This window comes from Gouania willdenowi, chromosome 20 (genome assembly GCF_900634775.1).
Source record: "Gouania willdenowi chromosome 20, fGouWil2.1, whole genome shotgun sequence".
NCBI lineage: Eukaryota > Metazoa > Chordata > Actinopteri > Blenniiformes > Gobiesocidae > Gouania > Gouania willdenowi.
The window spans coordinates 5,885,546-5,902,150 of NC_041063.1; the positions used below are offsets into that span (position 1 = coordinate 5,885,546).

At 35.3% G+C, this 16,605-nt stretch overlaps 1 protein-coding gene across 1 annotated transcript in view; it reads right to left on the reverse strand.

Moving 5' to 3' along the window:
* The window catches only part of LOC114454015 (uncharacterized), a 102,150-nt gene extending 89,478 nt beyond the window's left edge, over positions 1 to 12,672 (reverse strand). The window contains exons 1-3 of the mRNA XM_028434081.1: positions 12,333 to 12,672; positions 11,893 to 11,985; positions 7,872 to 8,053 (exon numbers count right to left, since the gene is read on the reverse strand). Coding sequence (XP_028289882.1) covers positions 7,872 to 8,053; positions 11,893 to 11,954 — 244 coding nt within the window. The 5' untranslated portion in view covers positions 11,955 to 11,985; positions 12,333 to 12,672. The remainder of the gene's footprint in view (positions 1 to 7,871; positions 8,054 to 11,892; positions 11,986 to 12,332) is intronic.
* Positions 12,673 to 16,605: the final 3,933 nt, after the last annotated feature.

Below are 16,605 nucleotides of genomic sequence, written 5' to 3' on the forward strand. Positions count from 1 at the left end.
CACACACACACACACACACACACACACACACACACACACACACACACACACACACACACACACACACACACACACACACACACACACACACACACACAATTAAAAGGCTCCCTGACCTAAAATAACATTTCATTAGAAACGTGGAGCAGAAGCTGTGGGCTATGAACTGATGATCTCTGTGTGTTTCTTTTATTATTTTGTATTTTAATGGTAGCTTACCCCCCCCCCCACCACTTTGATGTGATCAGAGACATTTTTTGATGAAAACGTGACTTTTATTGAGTTTCCACTGAGAAAACTGTGAGACACAGATAAATATAGAGAATTAAGAGCAGAAAACATCACAACATGTAGTTGAATGAGGTCGTCTGGAAGCACAGGGCATGATTATTGTACTCATATACTCTCCAACCAACCTTTGTTGTAACATTAATATTATTATTTGTGTTAAGAATGAAGTCATTATTCTATGAATCTGTGATAACCACTTTTATTTATTGATCTGAATAATATTCACTGTTATCCAGAGAGTTTATTATTTGTGCCATAGTATAGAGTCATCTTAAAGATGTAAATCCTTGTTTTAATCAGAAATAAAATGGGTTAAAAGTGAAAAATGGTGGAAAAGGTTAAAAACCACAGATATTGGTTAAAGTTGCAAATTAAAGTGGCCAAAAAGCTGTAAAAAGGGTTCAAAGTGTCAATATTTTCTTAAAAGTGGCAGAAATGGGAGGGAGGGGTAATTTCATTTTATGTAATAAATTAGATTGTGCAATATATTGATCCTTGTTGTTCTCACTGTTTATTTATCATCTTGGTGGCTTCTCTTGTAAATGCACTTATCTATCTTTATTTTTATTTTCTCTGTATCTCACACCACAAGAGCCATCTCTTAATTTTGTTGTACCTTGTGTATAATGACAATACAATCATTCTATTCTAAAAAGTAGGAACAAGTACTTTAAACTAGCATATAATGGGCATGAGAAATCATGAATTGTGCTAAAATTAAATGAGATATGGTGACAAGAAATTAAAAGTGACAATAATGGATCAACATGTGTGGTAATAATATGTGACATTAGGTGATAAAAGTGGTGGAAAGGGTTTATAAGTGCTGAAAATGTCTTGAAAGTGGAAAAAGGTGCAGAAAAGGCGTTGAAATTTGATGGAGAAGTGTCAGAAATAGGAGTACTTTAGCAAAAATGCATTAAAAGGAGCAAAAATATGACAAAAAACAGTGATAAAAATAGGTTAAAATATGGCAAGTTTGGTGTAGCTGTAGAAAAAGGGAAAAAATGGGCTCAAATCGTTAAAAAAAATGTAAAATTTTCTTGAAGGCATCTGGTGACCCCCTCCAAGTGTCTCGTGACCCTAAATAGGGTCCTTACCAAGGTTGAGAACCCCTGCTATAGATGTATGGCAGACATTTTCTTTCTTTTTGAGGCTTTAAATCAAAACAAAAACTATAAAAATGATGGTTTTGTCAGGTAGATTGTGATTCTTTCATCAGAAACAATGCATGAGAATCCTATGGATAAATGAGGTGAATCTTTGTGTGCGTTTTAAAATCAGATTGATACATGACGATTACAAGAGCAACTCACTTGCACAGCTCGTCAGTTTTTCAGTACGCACGCGCGCGCGCGCACACACACACACACACACACACACACACACACACACACACACACACACACACACACACACACACACACACACACACACACACACACACACACACACACACACACACACACACACACACACACACACAGCTTTAGGGTATATTTGCATTACAGGTAAACACTGTGTTGTGCTCCACCCTTCACTAGTCACGCTATGAGGACAACAGGGACAATCTGAGGCTTTTTTTAAATAAATTATCATGGTTTCCTTTTCTTCTGAAACCTGAGTCACAGAATAAATGTGAGCTTTAGAGAAATAAATACAAGGTTCAAGTTTGTAGTCAGATCTCATTTGATCACAGTTAAGTGAAAGGAACATCAGCCATGACTCACACACAGGCAACTTCACTCAGTCCCCCTAGTGGACAAACACACACCTGCACCCTACTGATATCAGCTGCTCTGCACTAGTTTAACCTTGTAAAGCAGTGGTTCTCAACCTTTTTAAGGCCGTGACCCCATTTTTTAAATCACAAATTTCTGGACACCCCAGAATTTTTTTTTTTTTTTTTAATCTAAAATTAGTTTTTTTTATTTTTTTTTTATTTTTTATCATATTTGTTCATACTGTGTTACAAATACAGTAGTTAGGAAATAGTGCACAAAGTTACAAGATGTTGTTTATTCTGGATTTTATTTGAACTACATTTTTATTTGAGAAAGTGAAAGTACAGGTATTTGCACCATAGTATATAGTCATCTTAAAGATGTAAATTCTTGTTTTAATCAGAAGTAAAATGGGTTAAAAGTGACCAAACATGGTGGGAAAGGTGGTGAAATGGGGTTTTAAAAACTACAGAAATTGGTTAAAAATTGCAAATTAGAGAGGACAAAAACAAATAGAAAAAGGGTTCAAAGATTCAATGTTAGAATAATTAGTTTAAACTGGCAAATAATGGGCATGATAAATTTTGAATGTGATTAATATAGCAAAAATAAGCATAAAATATGGTGAAAAGAGGTTAAAAGTGACAATAATGGTTAACATATGTGATATTAGATGGAATAGTGGTGGAAAGGGTTTTAAGTGTTGAAAATGTCTAGAAAGTGGAAAAAAAAGCAGAAAAAGCTTTGAAATTTGATTGTGTCAGAAATGGGAGTAATGTAGCAAAAACGCATTAAAAGGAGCAAAAATATGGCAAGAAAAAGTGATGAAAATAGGTTAAAATATGGATAGTTTGGTGTAATTGGAGAAAAAGGGCAAAAATAAGCAAAATGTATTATAATACTAAACTTCCAGGAAGTTTAGTATTATTTGCACCATAGTATATAGTCATCTAAAAGATGTAAATCCTTGTTTTAATCAGAAATAAAATGAGTTAAAAACGAGGAGAAAAAGTGGTTTAAAGTGTGAATACTGGCTGAAAAGTGTACAGTTGTTTGAGATTGTTTGTGGTGTTATAATTTGGAAAAATAATAATTAGTTAGATTTTTTAGCTTTCTGCCTTTTCCTGAACTCTGTCTATTTCTGTGATATTATGTCTTGTTTTTTCTTTTGTTGTTTTGTTTTTAATTGTGCTGGTGTATTGCATTCACTTGAAAAAATAAATGAATCCATTTTTTCTGAATATTTTCTCAGGCAATTTTTTTCTCCTGTGTTTTGGAGTCATTTTTTCCTGTTTTTCTGAGTATTTTTTCTGCTTTTCGTGCTTTTTTTTTTTTTTTTTTGTATCTTGAGTGACCATGTTGCCAGTATGAAAGCACTTCACATGCATCATTTTGTATCCATGGAACATGCCATATCTGTTGCTAGTTTTTTTAGTAAATGTAATATGCTTCCATACAAAATAGATAAAAAATAAAGAAGAAAATTAAAAATTAGAAATTTAAAAGTATAATTTTAATCAGTATTTTTATTATTACTGGACCTTGCAGGCGACCCCCCATGGGGTAACGACTCCAAGGTTGAAAACCCCTGTTGTAAATGAATCTCAAAGTTGAAGTTTGAAGTTAGAACAGCACACGCTTTGGTTAGTGAAACACGGATAATAAAAAAAAATCTGAATAACACCATGTGAGAAGTGATGCCCCAAACCACAGGAAGGATGTGGACACCAACCTGTTGCCTGTTTAAAATGTGACATGTCTACACATTAAACTGAGTTAATCTCAGGTGTGCAGCACTAAATCCCTGATGTTGCCCTCGAATGAATCTCATTAGAAAAGGCGGATAAGCTGATCACTGATAATGTGGCACCCAGCAGAGGAGCTAAATAAAATAAAAAATAAAATTAACCATGAACATTTCCAATTTAATCAGCCACTAAAGCTGGTTCCAGGGTGTGACCGACCGTGCAGTGAACAGAGAAATTATAGCGCGTTTATCCATCTAAACACACCTTTTCATCACGTTCATCATAAGTATCTGAATTTATTTATTTTCACTCACGCTTTAACTCAGTTCTCCATTAAAAACCACAAACTGTGTCTCTATTAGGGCTGGGACGATATCTAAAGTTCACAGGACGATATATGATACTGGGCTCACGATAACGATACAGGACGATATTTTTGGAAAGGTAGAAAATGCAGTTTTAAAAATAAAAGCGCTGACATTTTTTAAACTCGAGACATAAAAAGGGGAACGATTAGATAAGTTTACACTTCTGAGATGCATTAAAGATACAATATACTGTGCTGTTTTTATGTTCATTTATTTTATCTGTTTTTAAGTTGTCATTTGCATGATCGGGAAAAAAAAAAATCAAATAAGCTTCTTGATTCTTATCCCCCTGGGATAAATAACGTATTTCTGATTCTGATTAATAAAATGAAATAAATAAAATACTTACAAAAACTGTGACTATAACCTTTTTAACTCAAGTGAATATAAAATAAACAAAAACATAAATAAGATCCATGTTTCCTATTCAAAGTGCACAAATTATATTAAATAAAATGCATAAACAGACACTGAAAATCCATGTCAGTCTAAAATAAAACCAATAATATCATCATGAAATTCTTCAAAAGAATGTTCCACACAATGCATCAACTTTGCTTTACAATTTTTTTAAACGTTAAATTAGAACAGATTTAAGATATGAACATGTTCTTTCTCATCAATATTAGCATGCAGCATGCCTGCAAGACAAAAAAGAATAAACATTGCAAAACTGAATGTGTCAAAAATGACCAAAAAACATGAAGAATCAATGTGTAAAATATAAATGATCAACTAATTCTATTATAGATATTACAGTACCTCAAAATACACAAATGCAATGAAACTTTACAATATATGTGAAGAGCTCACATGTTTATATCATGTTGAGTATGACTAGTGTGCATACTTAAAAAACCTGTATTCCTCACATACTAAATACTTTCATACTATCTAATGTGAACGCACTACATACTCATTAGTATGAGTAGTACGTTAGGATGAATAGTACGTTAGGATGAGTAGTACGTTAGGATGAGTAGTACGTTAGGATGAGCAGTACGTTAGGATGAGCAGTACGTTAGGATGAGCAGTACGTTAGGATGAGCAGTACGTTAAGATGAGCAGTACGTTAGGATGAGCAGTACGTTAGGATGAGCAGTACGTTAGGATGAGCAGTACGTTCGGATGAGCAGTACGTTAAGATGAGCAGTACGTTAGGATGAGCAGTACGTTAGGATGAGCAGTACGTTAAGATGAGCAGTACGTTAGGATGAGCAGTACGTTAGGATGAGCAGTACGTTAGGATGAGCAGTACGTTAAGATGAGCAGTACGTTAAGATGAGCAGTACGTTAGGATGAGCAGTACGTTAGGATGAGCAGTACGTTAGGATGAGCAGTACGTTAGGATGAGCAGTACGTTAGGATGAGCAGTACGTTAAGATGAGCAGTACGTTAAGATGAGCAGTACGTTAGGATGAGCAGTACGTTAGGATGAGCAGTACGTTAGGATGAGCAGTACGTTAGGATGAGCAGTACGTTAGGATGAGCAGTACGTTAGGATGAGCAGTACGTTAAGATGAGCAGTACGTTAGTATGAGCAGTACGTTAGTATGAGTAGTACGTTAGTATGAGTAGTACGTTAGTATGAGCAGTACGTTAGTATGAGCAGTACGTTAGTATGAGCAGTACGTTAAGATGAGCAGTACTTTAAGATGAGCAGTACATTAGGATGAGCAGTACGTTAGGATGAGTAGTACGTTAGGATGAGTAGTACGTTAGGATGAGTAGTACGTTAGGATGAGTTGTATGTTAGGATGAGCAGCATTTACAACACAACCATACTCAACCGTCCCATGATGCATTGCGAACGAAATGTAAAATGGTCCTAGGACTGGCTTCAAGCTTAAAATCAAACATTTCATCTCTTCTTGTCTACCATTAGTTTTTTTAAACACTTGTAAATAAGGCTCTTGTTTTGAAGGTAGCAGGAAGTTTTGCAAGTAGAAAATGGTGGACTATCTATGAAATGTGTGAATGAAATGTGTCTACGTGAGGTTAATGAATTAAATGAGCACATGTTGATATTCTACTTGGTCACTTTCTCACTTCAAATGTTTTCAGAACTTTAGCCTCAGTGTGATTCAGGTTTTTGTCCTTTTAGGTTCCAAATGCATCTGGGGAAACTTGTATACTTCAGTAGGAACGCTCAACATCCTAATCATACTTAAAGTATATAGTAGACAGTATATACTCATTGAGTATGTAGAGTATAGTATGTTTCTAACACAGCCTTTATCATCTCTACACTGATTAGCACCTGGGCTCTAAGTTTGCGTGATGGCTAAGCTAAATGTGCATCTCCGCTAAAACAACGGTGTGTGTGTGTGTGTGTGTGTGTGTGTGTGTGTGTGTCAGTTGTTGGGTTTTTTGCCAAAGCGAGGCAGAGGATAATGGAGATTAAAGCTACTGAAAGGATCAGAGGAGGAGAAGGTGAAAGAGGAGAGATACATGTGCCCCAAACGCAAAAGGTCAATCCTTCTGCTCTACCATGAATGCTCCCTGAACGCACCATTAGTGCTCCCTGAACGCTCCCTGAACGCACCATGAACGCTCCCTGAACGCAACTTCAACGCACCACGAACGCAACTTCAACGCACCATGAACACTCCCTGAACGCACCACGAACGCTCCCTGAACGCAACTTCAACGCACCATGAACACTCCCTGAACGCACCATGAACGCACCATGAATGCAACTTCAACGCACCATGAATGCTCCCTGAATGCACCATGAAAGCACCATGAACGCTCCCTGAACGCACCATGAACACTCCCTGAACGCTCCCTGAACGCTCCCTGAACGCACCACGAACGCACCACGAACGCACCACGAACGCAACTTCAACGCACCATGAACACTCCCTGAACGCACCATGAACGCACCATCAATGCAACTTCAACGCACCATGAATGCTCCCTGAATGCAACTTCAACGCACCATGAATGCTCCCTGAATGCACCATGAACGCTTCCTGAATGCAATTTCAACACACCATGAATGCTCCCTGAATGAACCATGAACGCACCATGAACACTCTCTCTCAGTGCTGACAAAACCACTGTCTGACACAAGGACTCCTACTACTCACTTTTCTTCCTTTCATTAATTTTACAAAAATAAAAGTGCATAAATAAAACAGCAACAAGTGATAAAATACACACTTAAGCCACAAATGAATCAATGGTGAAGGTTGAAGCTTTTAAATGCTTTTATTAATGTGAGATGTTCTTCAAAAGTAAAATCAATTAACTGAAAGAATTTAAGGGATCAGCAAACCATGCTTTTATCACATGACTGCAATCATTTTAAATCTCAAATTATTCAAAGAACTACATTTTCTTCAAATGATTTCACATTATAAATAAATATTTGCCACAAAATCAATAACATTTAAAGAGAAAATCTTGCTGGGACTAATGTTTGTCACTTGTTGCCTGAATATTGTGTGCACCTTACATACTTTATGTATCATTTATACGTCAAAGTGCAAACTTGGGAACATTAATGTTGAAATTGTTCGTTTTCCCGCCTAAAATCTGCAGCCCATTTAAGATCAAAATGCTTTGTATTTGGCCCCTTACCCTAACAAATCCCTATAAATCAACATATATGTCATCTTAAGTGCATTTATTTCATGTAGACAGCAGTGCTTTCTTTCTAATGCAGTACATGACTAATAAATCCAAGACATGTTGTTGAACCACAGACAGACACAGACACAGACACACACCATTACCTTGGAAGAAGCTCTTGACGCGTAGGTAGGACACAGCGAGCCTCAGCACTGACAGCTTGTCCAGTTTGGAGATGACGTCGGGGGCAAACGGCAGTAAGCTAGCCAGCCGGTCCAGCTCTGCGTTCAGCCTGTCCCGGTGCCGCTTGGACGGGTTGGTTTTCTCATTGGCCGACGACGGCTTCCTGATGATGATGATGATGATGATGATGATGACGACACAGGGAGAACAGGAACAAGAAAACACAAAGGGTTAGAGTCTGTGTGAGAATAAAAAGACTTCATATTGTGGCTTTTCACGCATTAACATCCATTTCAGTTAGCAGGAGAACATTGATTCATTGTTAAATGTTGCAAAAAAAAATAAAAAATCGGGCCTTTAAAGCAGGGGTTCTCAAGCTTGGGGTTGAGAGACACTGGGAGGGGGTCACTAGATGCCTTTAAGAAACGAAGAATACTTTTTAAACAATTAAAGCCCATTTTTGCTCATTTTTACCCTTTTTTTTGCAACTACACCAAACTTACCATATTTGTATTTGGCAATTGAAGAGTTCTTATTATTTTTCTTTTGCAACTCCTTTGTCGTGGAACTCCTCCTAGTCTATTAATGCAGCACTAATGACACGTATGTCATCTCATAGGGGAAATGTCAACGATGTGCAGTCGACCTTTTTTGAGCCAAAAAGTCAAGGTCACGTCAAGTGTCAAAAACCAACATTTTCCATATCTATATGAATATTTATCGTCGTGCAAGTTCGATGCTTACATTTCTGAAAAGCTCATCTCAAGTGAAGTATTTTATTTAGTTGGACCGAAGCTGTAAGACCTACCAGTAAAAAGATTGGTAGGGGTCAAAGTTCATAATGTCACAAAAAAATATATACTTTTTTTCCTATAACTTGGCCACAAATTGAGATACAGTACTGAGACTGCTACATTGAACAATTTCCTTTCAATGTGTGACCTTGATTTTTTTCAAGTTGCCAAATACGTATTTGCCTTGTAAATACAGGTCTTGCCTAGTTTTAACCTATTTATCACTTTTGATTCCTTAATGCATTTTTGCTACATTATTCCCATTTCTGACACTTCGCCATTAAATTTCAAGGCCTTTTCTGCACATTTTTTTCCACTTTCAAGACATTTTTAGCACTTACAAACCCTTTCCACCTAATGTCACATATGTTGAGCCATTGTTGTCACATATTTCATGCTTATTTTTGCCTATTTAACCACATTCACAATTTGTCGTGCCCATTATGTGCCTGTTTAAACTAATGGTTCCTACTTTTAAACCAATATTGACACTTTGAACCATTTTTATTACATTTTCTGTCTGTTTTGGCCTCTAATTTGCAACTTTTAACCAATTTCTATGGTTTTTAAAATGTTACCATCTTTAAGATGACAATATACTATGGCCCAAATAATAATAAACTTCCTGGATAACAGTGGATATTATTCAGATGAATAAATAAATGTGGTTATCACAGATTCATAGAACAATAGACCATCATTTTGCTGACTTTATGGATGGACCCCAAAAATCTCTCCCCTTTATCCCCCCTTGTTCAACCATCTTCAGCTACAGTGGGGGTCCCCGCTCTCTGGGACATTTATATTGGGAGTCGTGGGCTGAAAAGGTTGAGAACCACTGAGATGCAGAAGAAATGTAACTTTATGGTAACTTCATATTAAATCACACGTTAGCTTTGTCGTGGATCACTGTGAGGTGAACACTGCACTAAATACGAGCTACAGAAAGACAATCGGATGCACAGTGTGGTTTATTTAGTCATGTGACTCACTGAGGGTTTGTTGGACACAACAACACAGCACTTTAGTTTGTTTAAAACCTGCAGACACGACCACAGAGTGAGAGCCACAGGATTTATACAAGAAAATGATTCAAGAAGAGGCAAGAATTATTTTATTCTCATATTTGTGTTAAAAAGTTACATTATAAAACAATGGTGGAATCACTTTTCTTCTTTAAATAAAACGAGTGGGTTAAAAGTCTATGGTGCAGGACACTGAAAACCAACTCAGCAATTTTTTTTTCCCAAGATATTTGATTTTTTTTTATTTATTTGTTTTTTGCCAATATCCAATATCCTTATATCATCCAACACTAGGGGTAATGTAATTTAATAAGTAAGAACAATTATTTTAAACTTTCAAATAATGTGCATGACAAAGTCATGAATGTGGTTAAATTGGCAAAAATAATCATGAAATATGGTGAAAAGAGGTTAAAAATGACAAAAATGGGTCAATATATGTGACATTAGGTGGAAAAGTGGTGGAAAGCTTTGATAAGTGCTGAATTTATTTATCTATTTATTTTTAAATACATAAAAATTAATATTCAGCAAGAGTTTATTAATAATGTACCACAAGACGAAATATCACGATATATCGTATTGATATTTTGGCACACCCCTACTGAATTATATCCACTGTTATCCAGGAAGTTTACTATTATTGGGGCCATAGTATATAGTCATCTTAAAGATGTAAATGATTGTTTTAATCAGAAAAAATGGGTTAAAAATGACCAAAAATGGTGGAAAGGGTTCAATATTTGAAAAAAAATGTTAGAACAATTACAGGCATAACTGGCATATAATGGGCACGACAATATGTGAATGTGGTTAAATTGGCAAAAAATAAGCATGAATTATGGTGAAAAGAGGTTAAAAGTTAAAATAATGGGTCCACATATGACATTAGGTGAGAAAAGTGGAGGAAAGGGTTTATAACAGTGCTGAAAATGTCTTGAAAGTGGAACAAATGTGCAGAAAAGGCATTAAAATTTGATGAAGTGGCAGAAATGGAAGTAATGTAGCAAAAATGCACGAAAAGGAACAAAAATATGGCAAGAAAAAGTGATGAAAATGTTAAAGTAAATCAAATTGTAAAAAAAAAATAATTAATTAATTAGTCTTACATTTTAAAATTGCTCTTTAGGCAAAGGAAGTGACCTGTGTGATAGTTTGTGGATGTAAACGGTGACTTTATTATTCCACAACTGAGACTTTCTGCAGATAAACTACATCGGAACGATCGACACTCAACGTTATTATGTTTCCTCTTTAAAATAACCAGTGATCATCATTGGATTAGAAATATTAAGAACTGAAGAGGTGTGTATACTTAAATAAAGAACATCAACATACTTTATTTATATGAACCGACAAGGATTTCCTTCTTAAATAAAGGGAAAAAAATGCATGAAAACTTTATAAGTGCTACAGGCCCTGTTAAAACACCATATCCATCTTCACAATCTTATATAACCATCCAGTCACTATTCATCAGCTGACGAATGTCCCACCCCCAAAAAAAATAAATAAAAAAGGTCCTCTTATGAAAAGTTAAAGCTGCCTCTGACAAATGCTGCATTGGAGGAAGTGCAGGAGAACATCAAAGTAAAAGAGGAAAAAAAGCTCCTTTTTGTTGAGTTTTTATTTCTCCAACTGTCATTTTAACTTAATGATACTTATAATATTTCATAAAAATAATTACAGTGTGTGATCAGCCGGTGCTTTTCAATCTATAAATTCTCACACTGCATCGTAGCTGCATGAAGAATATCAAACTTTTATTTATTAACTTTTATTTTCTCCCATAAAATGGACCAAAAAAATCTCCACATATTAATCTACAATCAAGAAAGTTTAACATTTTGTGAATTTTTTATTTCTGTTTTTACATGTTTAAATGTTTTGTTAGTTTTCTTACCCAAAACATTACAAACCACAGCAGGTGCTACTCAACATTATTTACACATTTTGCTACAATAAACTGATATATATGTATATAATGAGAAGTGCAAAATGTTTATTTTATTTTTGCTTTCAACGCCTATTTTTTATTTTATTTTTTTCATTTTACGTGTTTGCAAACTCATCTTTAGTCAGGTGTGAACGTAAAAAGCAAAATAGCACACACACAAAAAAGGGCGAAAGGAGAGAAAAAGTTGGGCTTTTCACAATAAAAGTATGCAGAGAAGCTCCTTAACTGTTTCTGGATGGGCTTCCTCCTCTTTCTGCCCGCATACATGCAGTCACCCGGGGGGATCATGCTCCCGCGCTCCGTGGAGGTAACAGGTGTGCTGATGATGGGACAGAGCAACGTTAAACTTCACACCTGCAAATCGGTGCAAATTGCACATTTGGTTTTTCACAACAAGAGTGTGAGAAAGAGAATGAAAAATAATTTTTTTTTAAAAAAAAGTGTGCAAAAAAAAAAAAAAAAACAGTGATAGTGTTTATCTTTACAAATAATCAATATTAATGTCATCTACTTCTGCAAATAACAATTAGGCAATGAATGCGTCATGATAACAGAGGAAACGTGCAGAAAATATCATGCAGAAATCCTAATTTATTATTAATAATAATAATAATAATAATAATAATAATAATAATAATAATAATAATAAAAGTGTAATTCACGAACCTTAAAAACCCGTGCGTCACAGGTAATTCCAGTATAAAGCTAGAATCTGATCCGACACATGCACTTTAAGGGCAGGACAACAAAAGATGCGCCGGGGCAGGAGCACCGACAGCCGGCTTTAAATCCACAGAAGGTCCGTGTGTGAGCTCCGTATCCGCTCCTAGTCCCAGTCCCAGTCCTTGTCCCAGTCCCAGTATCTGATGTCCGCATCCGCTGCTGCTGCTGAAGTGCTCGAGGCAGATGTTTGGGCTGATGTTTTATAACCAATTGAGTTGCCTTCACTTCCTCGCGTTTCAGGTGCTGGATTCCTCTGAATGACATGTCGAGCCCTTCGCACGCAACTCTCTGCCTCACAAACACAGCGCAGCGCACACGTGCACACGCACGCACACACTTACACGAACGCGCGAGGCTTATGTTGCCTTCAAGGCCGTCGTACATTTAAAATAGTTCCCTAATGTTTGTTCTTTGAAGTATTGAAGCCCGTTTCCGCCACAAAAAAAATAAAATAACCACGGCAAATCATAAATATGAGTTAGTAAAGTCATAATTATGAGATACAAACTGAGCATTTGCTGCAGTCTACCAACAAGGACTGTCGTAGTGAATCCAGTTTCCACCACTATAAAATTAACTATGGAAAGTGATAATTATAGGTTTGTAAATTCATACATATGAGATAAAAGTCTTAATTCTGAAAAATAAAGTTATAACTATGAGGAAAAAAGTCATACTTATGAGACAGAAAGTCATTATAGTAATAATCAATAACTTTCTTTCTCATAATTATGACGTTTTATCTCTTAATTATGAATTTACTGACTCATATTCATGACTTTTCATAGTGATTTTTTATTTTTTTATTTATTTATTTTTTTTAGTGGCGGAAACGGGCTTCCATATTGAAGCAATAAAAAGTGCACCCGTGCAAGTTGCTTATGTTTCTTTTACTATTCCATAATTTAACGGCTGCGGTTGATTCACTCATGTTTCTTAATGTAGATTTAATCTTGACCCGTTTTTTAATTCTATCCCCATCTTAAATCATATCCTCCCTCTCTTTCTAATAACAGCTACCTTATGTTATATGGAAGCAAACTATTTTTGGCTTTTAAAAGCCAACATTTTATCAACGTCCATACGTGATTTATTTCATAAATAGCCTATATTTTGTTCTTTGACGATCACTTTACCAGTACAAAATGATTAACTAATCTATATGAAAGCCATATATGCACTGCTTTATATTCATTATTAATTTCATTTCATTTAATGTGTAAATAAAGCGGCACTGTTTGTTAAAGATAATCCGAGGGTACGTGAACGCGTCAGAGTCCCAACCCGACCCGTGCTCCTGACAGGAGAATCGCGCGAGCATTACCTCGAGCCTTCGGGGAGGGGTCACACGCGATTAGCATCGGAGGCTCGCGCTCTGCTCACTCTGCCACAGACGCTCCACAGCGGAGGCTCGTGGCGTCGGTACCGGGACGGAAGTGGGTCTTTTGTCCCTTTTATCGGCCTGAACACGAGGAAAAAGTGACTTTTTAACGTAGCTGAGGGATTCAGCCACTTCCGGTTGGACAGAGGGTGGATATTATGATTCGCTGACGGTGTTTTTTTTTTTACATTGTTTTTTTATTGTATCCTGAAGTTTACACTGTTTACTGTGTTTTTCCTAAAAAGGACGTAAAATAGTGCATAGGTTCAAAATATAACTTTACTTTATTATTAGCCGATTGTATTTATTTATATATTAACACTCCATTGTACCAATAGGTGGCAGGAGTTAGCACAATATTAGCATCACATTGTTGTGATAAATGTTGCACAGGACTTAAAAACAATATTTCTAATACTGTGTTATTGTGTTCATTTTAATTATTTGGGCATGGGTATTAAATAAATTATCTCATTACAATTTTCTCCTTTGTCTCAGCTCCTAGTATTTTATTTAGGTTTTTTTTTACTGTAAATATAATACTTGTTGTTGTTGTTCTGTCTTTATAATTTATATACTCTACATTGTCGTGTTTTTACATGTTGTAGGCCGAGAGAACAGTAATTGAAATTCTCTACATGTCTTGTACATTTAGTAAAATCAACAATAAAGCTGACTTTAGACTTTATTTATGTTTTTTAGATTTGAAAAAAAGAAACAAAGCAACAAGAAGCACTTTCTGGTTTGGCTTGTATCAGTGAGATAAAATCAATAAATTTATTTTTATTTTTTTGGCTAACACTGAATTTTTATGATTGCACTGTATTCATGTAATAAATGCATTATTTTAAACTTCTCCTTTGTGTCTGAATGATCTTTTCTGTGCAAACAAATCCCAATAAAAGGAGAGTCCCTGTAAGGAATAAATAAAGCATTAGAACACTTTGAGGAACCTAATAATCCCTTTACTGCCTCCTAGTGGACAGACTAGTGAACTACAATCTAAATATCTACAGTAGTTGAATTCTTCACAGATCAGCCTGAACATTAGTCTTAGAATACATCCATAAAAATCATAAAGGTCTCTACTTGGTGATTTATAAGTTTTGCTGAACGTGTAATGACAGCATCCTCTTCCTGATCACTTTTTATTTGTTGAAACACATTTGGCTGAAAGAAACCAAAGCTAAACTGTGAAATACAACTTTAATGAGAAGGGTACGTTAAGAGGATGAACAGAATTCTGCCATGTTTGGCTGAATCTGAGTTTTAAATCATTCTCTACGCAAAGTCTTTGTTTTCATGTTGGCTGAAAATCCACTTTCACACATACTGTACATGGTAGCAAAGAGCATCAACCACATTTGGCTAGCACAACGCAATGTAGCTCTCGCCATATTTGCTCTTTTTTGACGAGGATGTTTCTCTGTAGTCTTACGCCAATGTGTCATTTGTGGCAATGCATGGAGGCTCCTGACTTCTGCTCTATTTATATTCTAGTTTCCAATGTTGTCACGCTGTTTTCATTTTCTTTTCTGCTTACCCCCATGACAATTTGTGTACCCCTGGGGTTACCCGTACCACACTTTGGGAACCTAGGCTCTAATTTTCATTGCTCTGACATTAAAAACACATCAAAATCCTTACCTATAGCATAATGTATCACATTGTAGTTCAATAGGGTTAAGAGATTTTTGGGGTCCATCCATAAAATCAGCAAAATGATGAATCTGTGATAACCACATTTATTTATTCATCTGAATAATATCCACTGTTATCCAGGAAGTTTATTATTATTTGTGCCATAGTATATAGTCATCTTAAAGATATAAATCTTTGTTTTAATCAGAAATGAAATAGGTTAAAAGGTGGTGAAATGGTATTTTAAAAACCACAGAAATTGTTTAAATGTTGAAAATTAAAGTGGCCAAAAACAGACAGAAAAAGTAGTGAAAAGTGTCAATATTGACTTAAAAGTGACAGATATGGGTGGAAAGGGTTTCAAAGTGCTGAGAAATGTGCAGAAAAGGCATTAAAATGTGATGGAGAGTAACTGGTAGATGTGTAAATACACAGAAAAATTAAAAAGGAAAATTAGATCAGATTTTTAAAAAAATTGATTTCCATCAGTTTACCTTTGATGTTAATATTTTCTTGCAGTAATATGTGTTTTTATTTTATTTTATTTTTAATAGTAAGCATTATACTGTATGCAGCAGAGGCATTTCTCCAAAATAATTTATTATGCTAGAAGACAAATAAAGTTGACTTTAACTTTGAATATTAACAAGAAAATGAAGTTTTTATTTCTATTAATGATGCAGACGAGAAAATTTGCAAGTGCTGCAATTCATGAGCAAAAATATGCAGTTATTAAAAACGGTGGAGGTTTATTCAAAGAAAAAAGATGATTAAATAAGATTACTATAGTACTCTTATTTTGTATCATGCACAATATTCTTGGAATAAATAATTCAGAAAACTCTGCTGTTGTTAATAATTAGTTACTCACTAAATGTTTCCTCTTTTATTACATAAAGAACCAAAACACAAAAAGAGTCCCTTAAGATAGTCTTGAAACTCATGTTGAAAATGTTTTGATCTGACTTGGTTTAGCCTAAAAGGGTTAACCAATGGGATTATTAGAGCAGTTTGTCCAACTAAAACTTTAAGCTGCATGCATGCTAATGAAAGCTCCTGAAGTGAAATCTGTTTAGTTTCTCCAATAACATAAAGTCAATGATTTCAGATGAAATCAGCGTAACAAAGGTGATACGTTTAATTGTGAATCGTTTTTTTTTTTTTTTAAATTTCATTTTGGGTCTCTTTCAAAGT